The sequence below is a fragment of the Salvia miltiorrhiza genome, chromosome 7, assembly GCF_028751815.1.
Source record: "Salvia miltiorrhiza cultivar Shanhuang (shh) chromosome 7, IMPLAD_Smil_shh, whole genome shotgun sequence".
NCBI classification, from domain to species: Eukaryota; Viridiplantae; Streptophyta; class Magnoliopsida; order Lamiales; family Lamiaceae; genus Salvia; species Salvia miltiorrhiza.
Window position 1 is genome coordinate 46,974,864 of NC_080393.1, and position 21,322 is coordinate 46,996,185.

Sequence of the window (21,322 nt, forward strand, 5' to 3'; positions counted from 1 at the left end):
GGTTTGATCAACCGACCGTGGATGTAGGAAGTGTTTTTCAAACCACGTAAAAATCTTTGTGTCATTTACATCTTTCAGTATTTAATTTCTTATATGTGTTCTTCCCTTCGTAAACTGAAAACTGATTAATAGCAAAGAGAAACCTAAAGACTGACAACGTGCTTAACTCACAGGCTTTTACGAAACAAAAGTTTTCCGCTGCGTGTGTTATCAGTCTAACTGATCTATCTTCTGATAGTCAGTAAGATTCATAACATCTCTTTTTATCAAACTCGACTGAAGCCTTACGTATATTAGTTAAGGTCTTTTGACTTAACTGATAACTCTTTATTATAGAGTATTCAGTATCAGTCGTCAACCCTGTTTTGGTCAAAACTCTTTTCAGTAAAGCAGGTTGTGTGAGTTTGTGTTTAACGTTTCGTTTTGACTCTTTGTAAAAGTAAAAAATAGCCTATAGGTGTATTCCCCCCATACACCTATTCGAGACCCTCCGGACCTAACAGTCATTTTTACTCTCTCGTCCCAGTTAAATTGTTCAAACTTCTTTCTGAGATAATTTAAGAAACTAATGTCTTAAGTAATTTGGTAATAAAATGAATAAATGATTAAATGATTCTTTCTATATATTTATTCGGGTTGGTCTCCTGTGCGATTGACCGCACCCCATGCGGTGGGTTACTTTTAATAGCATAAGTGTTGGGAACCTTGTGGAATATCCTAATCCTTGTTTTGATGATACCAAAATTCATAGGTCGTAATTATAATAGACTAGAACTGTTTTGAACTCAAGTGTTAGAGTTCGTTTCTAGTTTAGCTTGCGGTTCTGAAGACTGAAGACTGAAGACTGAAGGACGAAGGACTGAAGACTGAAGACTGAAGATACCAACTGAAGTATCAGTTGAAGAATCAGTTTGGAACTGATTACTTAATGCGTGCCACGTGGACTTAGCGGACTGATACTAAAGTCAAGTATCAGTTGAACATTCTTCTTCGGACTGATCTTCCAACGTTCAAAGGAAGCCACGTACTCACAAAAGTACAGCCACATTAAATGCAGAGATCTCAGGATCTTATCTCTGCAGAGGTCATTCCTATTTGGTGGCTACTTTATCAGAGACGTCACATCTCTTGTCCCTCAAGAGAGCCGTTTCCACCAGAAAAGGAACCTCGAAGATTGAAGCCTTAGCCCAAATTCGAATTGCTCTCCAACGGAAGAAATCTTGAGGACGTTCTACGCCAATAGATCTATTCAAGAGTTCTCCTATAAATAGCGCTCGAGGATCACTTCAATCTTCACCGATTCAACGACATAAGCTGAAGCTCTACCAAAATCGCTACTCAGCCTAAAGCTTAACCTCCCCAAAGCTTGAATCGAATAAGAGAATTCCAAAGCCAAAATCAGTCACTGCTAATTACACACATTCTCTTAGACCTTAGGCAAACCTCTGTTTACCCAGAAGCCAAGGTCAAACTTGCTCCAAAGAACTTGTTTTTTGCAGTAAAGCTGGCACCCGTTCAAACCTCCTTTCAGACAGAAAGATTTGAGTGTTTGAGTGATTCGGAGTTCAGGAAGGTACTCTGACTCTGAGAGTCTTAGCGCGGGTTGTGCTAAGCAAGAGAAATCCGACACGAGTGAAGTGTGGGTACTGAAGAAGGGTTTTCTTCAGTGGTACGGTTATGTGCACCCGGCAAGCACACGGTTTGGTTTGCAGTGCACCTGTTAAGCACTTGCGGAGTGGATTGTTGGTCTGATCAACCGATCGTGAATGTAGGAAAGGGTTTTTCCGAACCACGTAAAAGTCTCTGTGTTGTTTACAGCTTTCAGTTTTACTTTACTACTTGTGTTGTTTCAATTGATAAATTGAATACTGAATAACTGCAAAGAGAAACCTAAGACCAGCAACGTGTTCAACCGAGGCTATTGCGAAACTAAGTTTAATTTTCGCTGCGTATGATATCAGTCTGACTGATCTATCTTTTGATAGTTAGGAAGAGTGTTATCATCTCTGTTTTAGCAAACTCGACTGAAGCCCATAAGTGCATCAGTTAAGTTCCAGCAACTTAACTGATAACTCCTTACTGAAGAGCTTTCAGTATCAGTCGTCAACCCTGTTTGGTCAAAACTGTTTTCAGTCAACATGCATCACTGTTTGCGTGTAAAGTTTCGTTTAGATCTCTATCTGGAGATCCCTCACTTTGAGGAAAAGAAAAATAGCCCATAGGTGTATTCCCCCCCCATACACCTATTCGAGACCCCCGGGACCTAACAATAAGATATATATTTGTTCGTACAAATGTATACTTATGTAATAGTACAAGTTCTCATGAATAAAAGTAACAATTATCGTGAATAAATATAATAATTTATAAATATTACATTTCATTGTAACAATAATTACTTTTTATTCCGACAATGATTACTCGATCAAATAGTTAAGAATAAAAATATTAATGAGTGAAAATAACTAAAAGTAAAAGTTCTTATGAATAAAAGTAAATATTATTATGAAAAATTGTAAACTTTCAAACCATCCGCATCGTATGCGGTTGACTGCACAGGAGAATTTGCGTATTTATTCTATATAAGAAAATTATTTAATTTAACTGAGACGATCCAAAAATAATACTCCCCCCGTCCACAATTTAAAGCCCTACTTGTTCTTAGTTTTTTGTCCACAAATTAAAGCTCTATTATGCTTTTTGTCCATTTTTACTCTTCTTCTTTTTCTATATTTACTACCCTTTGCCACTAATGGACCCACCTTAAAACACCTTTATCATTTTTATATTCTATATTTACTACATTTTATCACTAGCTGATAAAGCATCTTATCAACACCTAATCTAGATTATGAGTTTTACCTAGTGTCGAACGTGAAAGTCGAGAGAAAAGAGTTGAATTGCTGAGAGAAATTGAGTTTGCTGTTGTATTGATAGGAAAGCACGTGAAAATACATAACATGGGTGCATGGGTATTTATAGAGTACATTCTAGGGGTAAAGTGGTAATTTCAGTTTGGGGGTCATGTTCCCCGCGTGGTCAGGGGTACGATGGTAATTTTGCCTTCCTTCGCTCGTTCCTCTGCTCAGCGACAGAGAAGCGTATGTATCGCGGAGCTTTGGATTCCTCTGCGAACGAGTGATTCTTCTTCTCTGGCGCTTCCCGGGTGAAGTGGTCATTTCTACCGTTTACTATCCCGCGGGTGGAGCATTCCTCTGATATCAACGATTCCTCTGACCGAGCCCATTCCTCTGACCGAGCCTATTTCTCTGACCCGAGTGCTGCCTCTGTCCAAGTCCATTCCTTTGCTCTGCACATATTACTCATCATCACTAGTGGACCCACTCACAACACCTTTATCACTTTAGTCAACTATCTTTATCACTTTAGTCAACTACCCTTATATTTCATCCACATCACATTTTTCAGCTTTCTTAGTCTCCGTGCCCACACCAAAGTGGGACTTTAAATTGTGGACGGAGGGAGTATTGATCAAATTAATTAAGTTGAAAAAATATTTGGGCCCCCTGACTGAAAAGTCTGGCTACGTCAATGTGTATATGTGTGTGTGTGGGGAGGGGGAGGGGGAGGGAGTGTTTAACTAAATTCTTAATTAACTCCTAACTTTTTTTCAAATAGGAAATAAGCCAATTAACTAGGGACACCTCTAAATGGAATACAAATCATAAATAATGGGACGAAGGGAGGGAGTATTTCATAATACATCTAAATATTACAGCCTTTTATTTTAAAATAATTTCACAAATTTATACTCCCTCCGTCCCGGCCAAGACGCTACATTTGTTTTTCGGCACGGGATTTAAGGAGTTGTAGATTAATGTTTTAAGTGTGTAATAATAAAGTGATAAAGTAGGAGAGAGAAAGTAATAAAATGATAAAGTAGGAGAGAGAAAATAATAAAGAAATACTTAATTAGTGTTAATTAAGTGTTTAAATTCCTTATTTTTGCCAAATATAGAAATGTAACATCTTTGTTGGGACGGCCCGAAAAGGAATATGTAGCATCTTGGGCGGGACGGAGGGAGTATAATAATAGATCTCCATCAAATTTCGACGAACTACTTACTAGTTTTTATTAGGGTTAAATACCAAATTCATCCCTATCGATGACGTCCCTATCGCATACAGGACCCTATAGTCAGAGTTAGAGCTATTTATTACCTCAACGCGACAAAATCACACCAAATACCCCTACATTTTAACGGCGATTTTGCCATGTTGAGGTAGTAAACAGCTCCAACCTTGATTATAAGGTCTTGTACGCGATAGGGACGCCATCGATATGGGTGAATTTGGTACTTGACCCTTGTTATTATAGCAAAATAGATATTTTAATAGATTAAATCATAAAAATATCATGCACGAATAAAAATAGAGAATTGATACAGATCCGTCCGTTCCCACATCCCACTATAAAGGCTTTACAGAGAGTGATGATATAAATTATTGAGATTCGATGGCCACTTCATCCCGCTCTTGCTTCTCCCCTACTGATCTCTGCCCTAGCACCAACAACATCTCTCATAATTTACCCAAAAACAGTTGCCTTATTCGCAGCAAGACCAATTTGCAGCTTCTCCCCAACATAAGAAGCTCCAAGAAGTACATGCGTTTCTCACTCTCCCGATTTCATCTTGTTAGCTGATCGCGAATATCTAAGTGCTTTTAATTCGATCGCGCAGGGATTTAATTGTTAGGAATGTTACTTCGCCGGAAGCAGCTGCGGATCTCGTTTCTTCTTCGGCCGCTGGTGGAGATCTTCTCTCTTCTTTCTCTCTCCCCACCGTCGAAGGCATCTCTGACAATCCATGGTCAGTTGCCAATTTTAGTATGCTCTCTCCAGATTTATCATTTTTACGGCTTAGGGTTTTTTTTCCCTTCTTAAAGTCTGATTCAAATAATGTGCATTTCATCAACTTTATATTGAATTAGTCGAACTATGATACAGTTTATTTTACTCCCTCCGCACATTTACTTTGCATAATTTAATATTTTTATACTCAAAGGTCGGAGTTCATTTTAATGAGATAGAGTCATGTAAAACTAATCTTGAATATTGAGATTTTGCTATATTTATGACGTATATGGTGAAATTTTTTATTAAAATTTTTTAACAACTCATTTTATATATGGTGAAATTTTTTATTTATTAAAAATACATCTATTAATTATTTTATTAAAATTAGTGTCCAACTAAAATGCTATATTTATGACGTATGGAAGGGGTTTGAATTCCAAGAGTATTTATTTTTGAGTTTGTGAGTTCTACTTACTTTTCACTGCATAGTTTCTTTGCGTTTCCAATTTTGATTCGACACGTTTGATAAATGAGTAAATTTAATCTTCACCATTTATGAACATATTTTTTCTTTTTCTTTTAATCAATTTGGGATTGTTTTATTCCTTTGGCAGGCTCGCTGGGATCGCGGGATTAGCGGTGGGAGTGCCTTTCCTGATCCAATGGCTTGTAACAGTGTCAAGTATGATTCGTCTCTTAATTAAGCATTCTCAATTCTACTTCTATCTCGTAAGGTGTAGCTCTGACTAAATAAATAAATTTTCACTTAATTTTGATTTCGTAAACATTAAAAGTTCTACTTTTAAATATACAAACATTTAATTATTTTTTATTTTTCATACGATTGTCAATCTTCAACAAATGTTATAGTGATTAGTTGAAATGGCAAATTAATGTCATTGTGTTTAATTGAAGTGTCATAGGCATCAAACTGCACCGCTTGATATGTTTATCATTTAAACATTTCAAATGTCCATTTTTATAGTATTAATTTGAGGGCAATTGATAATCATATGAAAATTTATAATAATTGAAAATTCGAGTATTTTGATGAAAAAAATTAATTCACATGCAAAACCATAATTTAAGAAAAGTTAGTTTGTTAGCCCTTCAGTAGTAATCTTTTATTAGGTATTTAGCCCACGTTTGGTTGAATGTTTTTAGAGGTTGGAAAGGGATTCAATTAATTGAATCAATTACTTGTTGTTTGGTTTGGGTAATGAGTTAATCATTACTCTTACTTGAGGGTAACCCAATCACTTAATTTGTTACCCCTCAAAATAGAGGAGAAACAAAAGAAAGGGAATCTCTTACTAAAGATTCATTTCCATTGTTTAACCAAACGCTCAATAAAAGTAATGGTTATTGTTATCATTCCACTAATTTATTTGATTTCATTCCCTTTCCATTCCTATACTTGAACCAAACAAGCACTTAATATCTTTTGATGAATTAATCTGAATTGCTCCAGAGGAGGTTGAAGTGGTGGCGGAGACGGTGGAGAAAATAGCTGACGCGGTAGGTAACGCTGCGGAGGAAGTGGACAAAGTGGCGGAGGACTTGGCGGAGGCCCTGCCGGAGGGAGGGCTAAAGCAGGTTGTGAGTTTTGTTGAGGATTTGGCTGAAGAAACAGCCAAGGAGACCCAAATGGTTGAGGATTTAATGGATAAGGTACATTTCTTATTTATTTTTCATGATTTCCGATTTTTTTTTATGCCCTATATTAGTTCAGATGAGATTGTTTTGTAATTTTTTGTGTATCATCGTGTTTTATTGTTATATTTATTTATTTTATAATATTTTTTTATAAAAATAAAATTTATTACTAATATTATATATTCTAGTTTATGATTTATCAATTGTAATAATAAAATATTAATAAAAAATAAAATAAAATTAAATGCTAAAAATAGTTTCATACCTTTATTTGGTGGAATTAACTAGTTAGTAATTACAAAATTAAGAAAATATACAAATTAAAATTGAAAAAATTTAAAGAAAATAAAAAAATTAAAAATAATAAAAACATCAAATTTAATACACTGAATCTCAAGTGATGTTCACCCACTTAATCATAGACGACATATATTCTATACCCTCTCCTGTATCTTACTCCCTTTGTTCACGAATTCACTTCTTATGTAGACATGAACATTAAGAAAAAGTTAAAAGTATATTTGGTGAGTAGACCCTAAATTAGAAAAGTTGTGATAATTAGTGAGATTATGGAGGTCAATTAGTAATAATATGTATACTATATTAAAAATCTAAGATTTTAAGTTGAAATCAATTTCAAAATTGAGTGACAAATTTATGGTTATAATAAAATTGAAGGTTTATTTATAAATTGTATTTTTTCTTTTTATTTATTTTTATTTATCTTCTTGTTTTTTGTTTGATTTCTTTCTAAAATTGTGAAATTTAATTAATTATAAAATATTTAATATGCATATCAAATTAAAGATCACGCTAACAACTTTAATTTGATATATTTTAGATAAATATTTGATTTAAAATATAAAAGTAATATTTATTTAAAGATTAAAATTTAAAAAAAGTTAAAAGTATATTTGGTAAAGTTGTGATAGTTAAGACTATGAAGGTCGATTAGTAACTTATGGTAAATATGTGAGAACTTAAAGGGTGATATTATTTGTTTCAAAAAAGGAGTAGAAAGTCAATTTGTGAACAATTGAAAATAGCAAATTAAAAAATGAAGCCGTACACGAAGAAAGTACTATTTTTTAAATGAAAATGGTCATAGTTATATCACTTTTGCTTTGCTTGGCGATTTTTAATTGAAGAATATAAATTTCATTTTTAACGTATTCACTTAAACTTGGAATTATTAATACAATTTTCAATATGTTTAATTAGTTTATTAATACATTTAATTTTTTCTCTTAATTTTTTAAAATAAACAGCACAATTGCTACTTAGTATCACATAATCATAATAAGCATAAAATATAAAATTATGATCTGAACGAATTAAACTCATGATTTTCATGATGAACTTAAAACTTACATATGAAGAATTTTTTCAAATCTTCAAACAACAAAAGAAATGATTACAAATATTTTATAGAGGGAGAGGAAGAAGGGGGCGAGCAAATTCAAGCGTGCCCTTCTCTTTAGAGAATACAACCTTAAATAAGAGGGAAAAGAGACATCAGACAAAATTTTTCCCAAAATGTCAAAAAGTGAAAAAGGGAAAGGCATCTTTTGCCAAAATTTTCTAAAGGTGAATGAGTGAGCCAGAATCGTCACTGCTTTCGTCATTCCTTATTAGGGTCCTGTGCTTCTTGAAATTTTTCAAGATCAAAATTCGAATCATTTTCATCTTCATCCATTGGTCGGATTCTTCAAAATTTTGTTATTCTTTAACAACAAGTTTTCTTTCATTTTCAAATGCCGAGGTCGAGGGAGCTCTCTCATTATCTGTATAGGATTTTTCAAAAACTTCTTTGTACAAAGAATTAACAGATTCTTTGTTCATATTTTGAAAAAGCTCTTTAAGAAGTGCATCATGAGAAGGAGCCTGGGCGTTCATGTTCTTCATGATGTTGGCAGATGGTTTGAGAGATAAAATTCCTCTTTTGTCATAGGTTCTACCTTCTTCAAAGAAATTTTCTTTTGGCCGCCATTTAAGAAGAATTCTTCTTATAAGTATGGTAGCAGTCATCTTTGTTTCGATTTTATCGAAACGTTGGTCTTCAAGACTATAATCCCATCTAACAATCCATGGGACCTGATAATGATTTACAAATTGTAAAACTGCTGAAATATTTTCTAGATGGTTATTTTCTTTTTAAAAAAATTCCAAATATTTTTAATATTTTTTGGAAATATCATCGGCGATACTCCCATGAAAAGAAAAAAGAGAAATACCAATTTGGAATTTTTTGATTTTCGTCATCGAGGCTGAATTTTATCCCCCATGAGTGTTTTCGAGCACTATTTTCATAAAGGAAGATATTATCTCAGGCTTTAACATAAACATAATAGTTATAATAGGGAATTCCTTGAAAATTTTCAAGTTTTCTGGATTGGAAGCCCCCAATTTGAGGCGGAAAGAATTCTCTTAATAATGAGTTTGGAAAATGCAGACTCTTTATTGGTTTTTTCCATATGCTGAATTGTAACTGTTCCAGTATCAACTAGAATTAAGAGAAAAGTTTAAATGTATTAATAAACTAATTAAGCATATTGAAAATTGTCTTGAAAACGTTAAAAATGAAATTTATATTCCTCAATTAAAAATCACCAAGCAAAGCTTTCAAGCCTTTGAAACAATCTATAAATTGTAAGTCTTGAAGCTCTACACGAGTTTTGCTCCAAGTCGGGTATCTGTAATGCCTGTAAAGCTTGTTGTGGTAAGGTAAGAATAAATCATTGACAGTATCTTCATACACTTACAATGAATAAATTAATGAGAACATTTTCCACAAGAAAATTTAATGAAAAAATCAGATAATAAATTATCTACAAAAAATAAAGAAATTATTCGCGCTGAAGATTTTGATAAAGAATTATAAGATTAGAAATTACCAGAAGTCTCAAAATCAACTGTGTATAAAAAAGGATCTTTTGATTTTAAAAGTGATTATATTATCAAAGACAATAGAAGAAACAACTCCTCTAAAAGGAGGATATGATTCCTTTAATCTTTTATCCGAAAAACTCATAAAATTTCACAAACAACATAAGTTTAAATTTCTTCATGTTAGTCTTGTTCAAATTGGGATTAAACCTTTAACAAGATATGGACTAAATGTCTCTGCTTTAACAATGGTTCGAGATGAAAGACATCTTAGACTTGAAGACTCTCGTTGAGGAATAATTGAATCATCACTTTGTGATGGATTTATTTCTGTTATTGTCCTAATTATCCTGTTTCGCTAACAGACAAGGGCGGATCTATGTAGGGGCTGCACTGGGCTAGAGTCCAGTGCAACCCCAAAATTTCGTCATATATATATTAAATATATTTAGCCTAATATCTACATAGTTCTATTTTAGCCTAGTCCAAGTTTCAGAAAAAAAAAAATCTTTGAACATAAAAATAAAAATTAATTTATTCTTGTAGAAGATAGATTATTTTTTTAAAAAAATATATAGATATAGTTTTTTATATTCCTTCAACTATAATGGTACAATTTGCAGGGGTAGCGTTAGCATATGTTATTGAATCAATTGAAAGAGAATAATTATTTGTTATAGTCGGTGATCGAATTTTAATCCTAAATTCATTAAATTTCTATTTACACATAAAATGAATTGTACAAACTGCTCGAAAATTTTGGCTCGGGGGTTCGAGTTTAGGCCCTCCTATCGACAAATCTTGGATTCGCCCCTGACAGATCCAAATACTCCCTCCGTCCCACGAATCTTGACACGTTTTCCTTTTTGGGCCGTCCCACGAATCTTGGCACGTTTCCTTTTTTTGGTAATAATTATTACCTTCTCTCTCCTACTTTATCACCTTTATTATATTATCTCTCCTACTTTATCACTTTTATTACCTTCTATCTCCTAATTTATCAATTTTATACTTTATTAATTACACACTTAAAACACTAATCTACAACTTCTTAATTCCCGTGCCGAACCCAAACGTGTCAAGACTCGCGGGACGGAGGGAGTATTTGGATTCGTTAACATTAAAAATTAAAACAGAAGGTCTTAATATGAAAGCCAAAACTGAAAACATTGCTCTTGTCAATAGAATTCGTTATAAAGTAATGAACATGACAATTTCAAGATTTAATATAAATTCTAAACAAATAAGTTCAGAAAAGGGAGAAACCACCCTATTTTTAACAGATTTAAAAAGGGATAATATGGTGATACTTAAAACTATTCAAAGGAGTCAAATTAGTCTCCCTGAAGTTTGGAAACTTGAGAGCATAGCTCCACCTGTTAAAGAAGAAATCTTTTAGAATACTCTTTCTCATTATATAAACCAAGTTGTTCACAAAAATTACCTAAAATGGTTATATTTTCATTTTGTTGTAATTCAAATTGTTTCAGCTTGATGTCATTGCAGAGTATCATTCATTCAGCAATTATTTCTGCAGAAATATATCCATAGGTTAAGTTTTCCCATAGAATGTTACCATTCGCAAATTTTGTTTTTAATGTATTGTTAACTCTTTCTGCAAAAAGTGGAGGAAGACCTGCTATAAATTTTTCGTTCCAGAAATTCATATTACAATAATTTCTAGTAAGAACTTTGGTCATAAAAACGTCTTTATACCATTGGTAATAAAAAAGCTTTGAAAATTTTAGATTCATTAATTGCTTTTGAGATTTATTTAACTGAAGCTCATTAGCTCCAACAAAATTAGATAGAATAGTATAAATTAGTGTATCAACATCGGATTCTTCTTTCCTGGAAATAGGATCAATAATAGTAGCATTAAGAATTTTAGCTTTTCTTTTGATTCAGAAGTATTAGAGTTTTCTTTTGTTAAAACTATAATATGATGTGAGGACGAAGATGGAGATTCAACTTCTTTTCCTTTGACTTTAACCTTTTGAAGTCTGTTAATAAGTTTTTCAAGGAATTCTCCATCTTTTTTCGAGCTTAAAGGAAAATTTTCCTTTTTAAGATTAGGTGGAGGTTTAATCATTATGGTATTAGAACATTTTTCTCTATTAAAGACTTTAGAGGCCTTAGGAGAGAGGATTTCTTGAATTCTATTTGTTTGATTTCCAATGGTATGAAGAGCAAGATTTGTAAAATTATTTTGGTGTATTAAATGATCAAAATCTCCTTTATCAGTTTCAGTTTTAATAGGAGTAGCATAGATTTCTTTATTTCCCTTTTGAATTTGTAGGGTGGTAAAAGGAGGATGAGTTTCAATTGATTCTTCTCCTGTTTCATAGATAAGTATTTTATACTTTTCTTCTAAAACATTTAATAAGACATTATCACAAAAGTTTGGAAATTCTTTTTTCCTTTCTTGAAAATAAAAGTTTTCTAACCAAAAGAAAAAATCTGGGAGAATTTACTTGGTTTCGAATCTTGGAGGGAGAAAAATTTTTACTAATTTTTTTAATATAGTTATTCAACACTCCACACACACAGAGAGAGAGAGAGTGTATGGCTAGTCTAAAGTTCTTAAATTAAAAAATGCGAACATGCTAAAATGCTTGAATCTATATAGAATACGTACGAATTTTCTATGTAAATATGTGAATTATGAAAATCAAAATTTTCGCTAACTATGAGATTTTCTGTGTAAATATGTGAATTGCAAAAATCAAAATATGTTGAATATAGTTAGTATATATATATATATATATATATATATATATATATATATAATAAAGAGAGAGAGAGAGAGAGTGGTTAGGCTAAAAAAAGTTCTTAAAATAAAAAACGCGAACCAGTTAAAATGTTTCAATTCTATATAAAATAAAATACTTATGAATATTCTGTTTAAATATGTGAATTGCAAAACCCAAAATTTTAAGTACCTATGAGATTTGAATTTAAGAGCATGAATTCATCCAATAAAGTGATGAATCAACCGTAGATCTTGATGATTTAAAGGTTGAAAATAGTTTCTATTTTATATTTTAAAGGGTTAATTGTGTGTAATATTATGAACTTTGCTTAAAATTCATTTTCCCCACGAACTTTAAAAAACCCACAAATTATCAAATACTTTCAAAACTTTCCATGTCAACTTTTATGATATTTACAAACCTACCCTACATTCATATAAAATTATAAAAATACCCCCACATCTGTTTAATATTTGTACAAAATAATAAAAGAACCCCAACATGATATTATTCAGACAAAATTACTCTTATGAGTTTTATATAATTATAAAGCTATAATAAAATCATAAAATAAGGTCCAACATGCTTCTGTATCACTTCAATATTAACTTTAGGATGCATTTTTGATAAAACTCAATACTCGTGATAATGTTATGAATATTCTTTCCTATCTTTCATGCTGTAGAGCCTCTCTATAATAGTTTCGTTATTACAATAACATTTATAAGTATATTCTAAGAGAGAACTCATAATTGGCAAAAAAATCGAACCTAATTCTGTGTAAACACCGAAAAATAAAAAATAAAGAATATAGCACTAGAAAGAACTCATAATATACATATGTAAAAATTGTTATATTATTTCATGTTAAAAATTAGAATAGAAACTATACTTTTTATTAATATATGTGAAATGACAAAAATGCCCCTAGAAATTTTAAAAAATTACAGGGGTGTCCAGTGACCCCACTGCCCCCCTCTGGCTCTGCCAATGCCTGTATGCATTACGTTTCGGATAATTGTCCGGATCTATGATTTTTTTTTGAAGTCTCTTCCCTTTAAATAAATTAAATATAATATAATTCCTCAATAAAAGTCCACTCTGATACGATTTTAGGTGAGAGCGTGAGAGAGTGTGATGTGTATGTTTTATAATTATAAAACAACAAATTCATTAGAGGGTGTTTTGATATATAAGTTCAAAAGGTGAGGTTATTTTGTAATTTATTTTGTGAAGGAGTCAATTCTGAATATTCCAGATTTAATGGGGTCAGTTTTGAATAATCAAGAAGTAAATCATGGGCAATTTGAACATATATCAAAGTATTTGATATAATTTGGATTTTTTAAAGTTCATGGGGAAAATGAATTTTAAGCAAAGTTCGTGATATTATACGCAATTAACCCTATTTTAAAAAGTATTTTATTTAGCGCATATATAGAGGGAGAGAAAAGTTCTGTTGAAAATGCTAAATGTATTGAGAATTAGAATGTGTGTGAATATATGTAAATAAGTCAATAATATGTATGGATAAATTAACGTGTAAATAAGCATTTTCGTCCGTATTCGAAATCTGAAAGATGCAAAATTTTCACCTTATTAATTAGATACAATACAATTATTCGTAAGTAATATTGATTTATTCGTAAATTTTATAATTTATTCGTTATATATATTGAGAATCAGCAATAATAAGTTATCATGATAACCAATAAATATGGTAGTTGGGGTTGGCACGTGAAACTGTCACGCCCTTCAATGTTTGATTTTGGCTGGTCTAAAAACCATATTATTGTATTGTTTATATAATATAACTAAATAAGTTCACCAAACTTCGTATTTGAATCCTTTATCTTTAATAGTTATAAGTTGCATGATATTTTTATCCTTATTATAAATATATTTTTAATTTCATCATTTTAATAATATAAATTAAAGTAAATTAGTTTTAATTAGTGGTAGAAATTGTCATAAGTTTTGAGATAGTTTAAAATCTCAATTCATCTTCAGTAAAGAATGGATTAATCTATATTACTTTTATCTAATAAGATTAATCTTCAAAAGTAAACACTCTCTCAACGATAGATAAACATAATAAAATTAATTTCATGTTTATTTAGATCGATTAAAATTTTGTTATGTTCCAAGACTTTTTTTTTTTTTTTTAATCATTTATGTTTGTTTTACTTAATTCATATCCCTGGTGTAACTAAAAAATTTTTGCTCTGGAAAGTAAAAAACACTCAATTGTGAATTTTATCAATCGGTAAAAATTAAGTAAATGCTACTTAGAGAATTGTTTCGAACTTACACCATCACGTCAAATAATTAGAAGGGAAACGGGAAGAGAATTGATATTAAATTCAATTTTGTTCATCTTGTTGCATTTGTAGGGCGTTGATGTGTTATTTATAGGTTGTGGGTCTACCTAATCCCTCACTCTTTTGCTTTTCATCTTTTGTTTGACAAATAACACCAATAATTTTTAACATATTAAAGGGGAGAAATAAAAACTTCGCCTAAAAGTCATTATGTTTAACAATGCAAACTTAAATTATTAATCAATATTTTCGGTGCTAAATAGTTAAACAGCGATTGGGACTTATCTTTTGCGGATGGGCATTTGTAAATTGTAAGGTGGAAGAAATGAACGAGAAGTTGGAACAAGCATTGGAGAAAGAATCCAAAGGCACTGATAATCAATGATGCAGAAAATGGATAAGTGATTATTCAAGACGTAAAGATTTTACAAAAGTGAATGCTTGGAGCTTAATCGGTTTGTTAATCGCACCAATGTCTCTGACTCTCTTTTAATTTATTATTTTGGTTTTTGGATTCAAATATTCATCATAATGCAAGTCTTTCAGAAACAATTTGCTTAACTGATTAAGACGAGGTAAACTATTACTCGTTACGTCCAACCTCACATGATTTAGTTTTTTTAAGCTTGATTATTGGAATAATCAGAATGTGGTGTAAAAAATGTAGGTTCATATTTATTAAAGTGAAAATATATTACTCAAAAAGAAAACAAATCAAGTCAAGTGAACGGCTCGAAAAAACATTTTCTATGTTTCGTATATCGTGCATCTTATGACATTTTCTATGTATTTTGAAATTATACCTATTCATACACAAATACTTGTAGCAAATAAGAGTAGTACGATTAGTGGTACTAATACCAAGTAAAGTATTAAAATAATAACAAAGAATATATATTAAACAATTGGTTCAATTTGTTGATGACACATCTACGTTTGGGGGAGCCTCGTCCAAAGTAAACGATCTAGTAACTGTAGTTAAGCTTCACATAGATTTAAACAATAACACTATCTCTTACTATGCTCATATACATTCCCAAAACTTCACATGCTATAGACAATTGGAAGCAAGTGCGTGACTTACAATTTAGATGCGAACTCAACGCATTCAACACTTAGTACTACAATAAAATTTCATTAATCCATTAGCAAAGTAAAAGAATAATTTATGCAAGAACGAAATAGAATCCATTGATATCTATGAAAGCTTCTAAACACATTCACATTTATATGAAACGTGTGAGATTGCAGATTCTTAAGCTTAAAACAACCTCACGATTTATAAGTCATACTAGTTTCGTCTTACCCAACCTAGACTTATTAACTTAGCCGGACATAACGTAAATAACAAAAGTAAAAATAAAAGAAGATGTGATATTGCAAATAGTACTTATTATTAAAGCATTACGCCGAAGGCACTCTATCACCTCCATTTCCAGAGCTGGAGTCATTTCGGTGCCTACTCGTGTAGTGAAACCCATCTTCACAGGAAATAATTCCACCAGCAAGCATCTATCATCAGTTGACATCATAGGTTGTTTGTCGGGATTTCTTCCAATCTACTCAATCTCAGCCCTCTCTACTGTGTTTCCTGAGCTACCCCCAGTTATGGAACTCTTCTCCGCTGACCCACCTTGCTCACTCTGAGCTTGTTTAAATCCAGCTTGGGATGTTAGGCTTCGAACGAAGCATTCTTTAGAGGTAATCTGGTTCCCGATAACTTTCCCTATGCGACCACCTTCTAAGGGAATTTCATTTTCAGATGGTACATAGAAATTACAGCTTGGAAAGCATTCAGCGCTAGCCTTCCCACAATGATGTTATAGCTTGGTTTGAGGAAACAAGGTATTCCTCCTCTGCCATAATTCAGCTCTGTTACCCGGTCCGTGCCATATTCATGTTGTTATTCCAGCTCTGGAACTTTCCCTAAGTAAAACTCTTCTGCTCTGGTCCATAAGCTTTTATAAGGCGGGCTCTTCGTAAGGGATACTGTACGGAGTCTTTTCTACTCTTTCGATGTCAGGGCTGAAATGCTCGAAGCTGGGCTGATCGAATTTTGACATATTTTACTCCTCATCACTGTGCAACCGACGAATGTCCTCAACTTTTTGAGGGTGAAGAGGAGGTCAACGCACTTGGGCAACAAGGGGGAAACAACAGAGATAATGGTCAGAAGTCTTTTGAGCCCTACAAACAACAGTTCAACAATCAAGGGTGGAGACAACATGAGAACCTGAGATATGGCAACAACAACCATCAGGGAGCAAACCAGGGACTGCCAATGAACCAACAACAGTACTCACAATAGCCTCAACAGGCAAGAGGGCCTTCCTTGGCATAACTTGTGCACTCCATGGCACAAGAAAATGCAATAGCCTAGGAGGAGACCGAGAAGTTCAAGATGGAAACTCGGGGAGGAATGCAAAATATCAATGCCCAGTTATCCCATCTTGCCCAAGCCATTGCTAACCTGGAGAAAAAGCAGGGAGAGCTTCCTACCCAAGAGGAGGTTAAGAAGATGAACGTTGTGACACTTAGAAGTGGGAAAGAGTTACCATCAGCAGTCAAAGAACCCGAAGAAGAACAAGTGGACCAGGAAGAACAAGAAGAAGTTGGAATGGGTTCAGCGGATGAAGAGGAGTTTGCCCGGGAGAGAGCTATCAAGAAGAAAGCAGCTGAAAAAAAAAAAAAAAGGTGGAAAGACTCATTAAACCTGAGCCCAGGCTACCCTTCCTAGGAAGACAAGCTAAGGAGCAAGAAAATGAGGAGTTAATAGAGATGCTGCAGGTATTCAAAAAGGTGGACATCAATTTACCCTTACTGACTGCTTTGCGCTCTATGCCCAAATGCGCAAAATTCCTGAAAAAATTATGCACCCAAAAGATGAAGTATACGGACAATGCCAGATTTCAAGTGGGCGAAAGTGTATCGACGGTCCTGCAACGTGATATGCCCACAAAGTGTGGAGATTCAGGGATGTTCTACATTCCCTGCGTAATTGGCACAATGAAGGTGGAGAAGGCCATGCTGGACCTAGGGGCCTCAATCAACGTTATGCCCTTATCAATGTATCAGGATCTGGGGATGGGACCATTGAAACCCACAAGGGTTGTAATCCAGTTGGCGGACATGTCGAACGTATATCCGGAGGGCATATTAGAAGATGTCCTTGTCAAGGTCGAAGAACTGATTTTCCCAGCAGATTTTTACATCCTAGATATGGGGAAGTCAAAGGCGCGAGAACCGGTGATGTTGCTTGGGAGGCCATTCCTGAAAACTGCCAGAACACGCATAGACTGTGATACAGGAAAATTGACGTGTCAGTTTGCAGGGGAGACAGTAACCTTCTATATCTATCAAGCTATGAAGCATCCTACGAACACTGAGATGGTCAAGAGCGTGGATTTGGTAGAACAAATCGTGGAAGATCAATTGCCCCAAATAACATTTCTTGATCCAATAGACGTTGTGATTCAAGGAAGCCTGGTAGAACATATTGCCCACAATGAGCATATGAGGGAAGCAGTCAAGATGTTAGAAGCCTGGGAGGAAGAAGTATGGTACACTGAAGCTTTGAGTATACCAAACATCAAGCCAGAAGATCGATTGGTGCCATCCCTAGAAAGGACACCGAAGTTGGAGTTGAAACCTTTGCCCAAGCATCTGAAATATATCTGTTTAGGCGAGAATGAGACTTTGCCCGTAATTATCAATGTCGAGCTGACCCAGGAAGAAGAGAAGCAAGTCCAGAAAGTTTTGAGCATGTACAAGGAGGCAATTGGCTGGACTCTAGCTGACATCAAGGGCATAAGTCCAATTGTGTGCATGCATCATATTCTCATGGAAGAAAATGCAGTACCGGTTCGCGATCCACAACGAAAGCTAAACCCAGCCATGAAGGAAATAGTCATGAAGGAGATCCTCAAACTACTCGATCTTGGCATAATATACCAAGTATCAGACAGTCGGTGGGTAAGTCCAGTGCATGTTGTGCCCAAGAAGTCGGGCATACAAGTGGTGAAGAATGAGAAACATGAGTTTATTGCCACACGACTTCAGACGGGATGGAGAGTATGTATTGACTACCAGAAGCTAAACCAAAAGACGAGGAATGATCATTTCCATTTGCCCTTCATCGATGAGATGCTCGAGAGACTTGCGGGTAATCAATACTTCTGCTTCCTAGACGGTTACTCGAGCTACATGCAGATTTGGGGAGTAGAGGAGGATCAGGGCAAGACAACTGTTGGGAACCCCATGGAATATCGTGTCTTGTTTTGATGATATGAAAATCCTTAGGTTTAATTTGTAATAGACTAGAACAGTTTGAACTCAAGTGTTAGAGTTCGTTTCTAGTTTAGTTTGCGATTCTGAAGACTGAAGAACGAAGGACTGAAGACTGGAGTTACCAACTGAAGTATCAGTTGAAGAATCAGTTCTGAACTGATTACTTAATGCGTGCTCCGTGAACTCAGCGGACTGATACTAAAGTCAAGTATCAGTTAAACATTTTTCCTCGGACTGAACTTCCAACGTTCAAAGGAAGCCACTTGCTCACATAGTACAGCCGCATTAAATGCAAAGATCTCAGGATCATTCCTCTCTGCAGAGGTCATTCCTATTTGGTGGCTACTTTATCAGAGACGTCGCATCTCCTGCCCATCAAGATAGCCGTTCCCACCAAACAAGGAACCTCGAAGATTGAAGCCTCAGCCCAAATTCAAAAAGCTCTCCAACGGAAGAAATCTTGAAGACGTTCTCCACCAACGGATCTATTCAGGATCTCTCCTATAAGTAGCGCTCGAGGATCACTTCAATCTTCACCGATTCAACGACATAAGCTGAAGCTCTGCCAAAATTGCTACTCAGCTCAAAGCTTAACCTCCCCAAAGTTTGAATCAAAGAAGAGAATTCCAAAGCCAAAAATCAGTCACTGTTGATTACACACATTCTCTTAGACCTTAGGCAAACCTCTGTTTACCCAGAAGCCTAGGTCAAACTTGCTCCAAAGAACTTGTTCTTTGAAGTATAGTTGGCAAGTTTTTCAAACCTCATTTCGAGAGAAACAAATAGAGTGTTTGAGTGGTAAAGGAGTTCAGGAAGGTACTCTAACTCCGTGATTTCCTAGTGCAAGGTCGTGCTAGGAGTGAGAAATCTGACACGAGTGAAGTGTGGGTACTGAAGAGTGGAATCTTCAGTGAAACGATTGTGTTCACCCGGCAAGCACACGGTTCGGTTGGCAGTGCACCAGTTAAGCACTTGCGGAGTGGATTGTTGGTCTGATCAACCGACCGTGGATGTAGGAAAGTATTTTTCGAACCACGTAAAAGTCTTTGTGTTACTTACAGCTTTCAGTTTTTACATACTTACTTGTGTTCTTACTTTTGATAAACTGAATACTGAATAACTGTAAAGAGAAACCTAAGACTAACAACGTGCTCAACCGAGGCTATTACGAAACAAAGTTATTTCAGCTGCGTATGATATCAGTCTGACTGATTCATCCTCTGATAGTCAGGAAGATTTATATCATCTCTGTTTTAGCAAACTCGACTGAAGCCCTTACGTGCATCAGTTAAGTTCCAGTAACTTAACTGATAACTCCTTACTGAAGAGTTTTCAGTATCAGTCGTCAACCCTGTTGGTCAAAACTCATTTAAGTTAACAGGTGTCATAGTTTGCGTGTAAAGTTTCGTTTCGGTCTCTACCTTGAGATCCCTCTATTTTTAGAGAAAAGAAAAGTAGCCCATAGGTGTATTCCCCCCCCATACACCTATTCGAGACCCTCCGGAGCTAACAACAACCTTCACATGCCCCTTCAAAACTTTTGCATACAGAAGGATGACATTTGGGCTATGCAATGCTCCAGGTTCTTTCAAAAGGTGTATGATAAGCATATTCTCGAATGTTCTCAAGAATTGCATCGAGGTTTTTATGGATGACTTCCTAGTTTATGGGCAAACCTTCGACTCATCTCTTGCCAACCTGGGCAAAGTAATGAAAAGGTGTGTGGACAAAAGCCTTGTACTGAACAATGAGAAGTGTCACTTCATGGTCAAAGAATGGATTGTGCTCGGACATGTCATCTCGAGCAGGGGAATCAAAGTGGACAAAGCAAAGATCGAGATCATTGCAAAGCTGCCATACAATTAAGAGGGTTCCTTGGGCATGCAAGTTTCTACAAAAGATTTGTTAAAGACTTTGCCAAGATAGGTCAGCCTGTGACTAGACTACTCCAGAACGACGTGGAATGGAATTTTGATGAGGAGTGCAAGAAGACCTTTCATATCCTGAAGAACAATTTGGTCACAGCATCCATCATCCAACCACCCGACTGGGAAATGCCTTTCGAGGTTATGTGTGACGCTAGTGGTTATATCGTAGGCGCAGTTCTTGGGCAAAAGCGAGGGAAGGAGAGCCACACCATTTACTATGCATCCAAAACCCTCAATGGAGCCCAGATTAATTATACGATCACGAAGAAAGAGTTATTGTTTGTGGTGTTCGCATTTGAAAAATTCAGGTCATACTTGTTGGGAGGAAAAACCATTGTTTATACCGACCATGCTGCCCTGAAGTACCTTATGGCCAAGAAGGATTCTAAGCCTAGATTAATTCGATGGATCTTACTTTTACAAGAATTTGATGTGGAGATCAAAGATAAAGATGGGGCACAGAATCAAGTGGCGGGCCATCAAAGCAGGATAATACAGAAATACAATGGGGAACCTATAGGGGAGATGTTTCCTGACGAGCAACTCACCTATGCCCAAGACAGAAGGAAGGACCCATGGTATGCAGATTTATGCAATTACATCAGCTCGGGTTACATTCCCCCAGAATACTCATATGCCTAGAAGAAGAAATTGAGGAAGGAAAGCAAAGAA

At 34.7% G+C, this 21,322-nt stretch overlaps 1 protein-coding gene and 1 long non-coding RNA gene across 5 annotated transcripts; one reads left to right on the forward strand and one right to left on the reverse strand.

Annotated features, from left to right (window-relative positions):
• Positions 1-2,907: 2,907 nt before the first annotated feature.
• On the reverse strand, positions 2,908-8,196 carry LOC130992812 (uncharacterized). The gene is made up of 2 exons (XR_009091408.1): positions 7,847-8,196; positions 2,908-3,310 (listed from the first exon to the last, which is right to left on the reverse strand). It is a non-coding gene; the product is annotated as an uncharacterized LOC130992812 (long non-coding RNA).
• LOC130992811 (uncharacterized) lies at positions 4,388-15,035 on the forward strand. Of its 4 annotated transcripts, none has more exons than XM_057917561.1 (5): positions 4,403-4,623; positions 4,704-4,832; positions 5,434-5,501; positions 6,291-6,490; positions 14,752-15,035. In XM_057917561.1, the coding sequence occupies exons 1-5, from the start codon at positions 4,478-4,480 to the stop codon at positions 14,818-14,820; spliced, it is 612 nt and encodes a 203-aa protein (XP_057773544.1). In that variant the 5' UTR covers positions 4,403-4,477; the 3' UTR covers positions 14,821-15,035. The 4 variants fall into 4 exon arrangements, with proteins under 4 accessions (XP_057773543.1, XP_057773544.1, XP_057773545.1 ...); XM_057917562.1 differs by lacking the exon at positions 14,752-15,035 and adding an exon at positions 10,852-11,101 and having other exon boundaries at positions 4,413-4,623; XM_057917563.1 differs by having other exon boundaries at positions 4,414-4,623; positions 14,699-15,035.
• Positions 15,036-21,322: the final 6,287 nt, after the last annotated feature.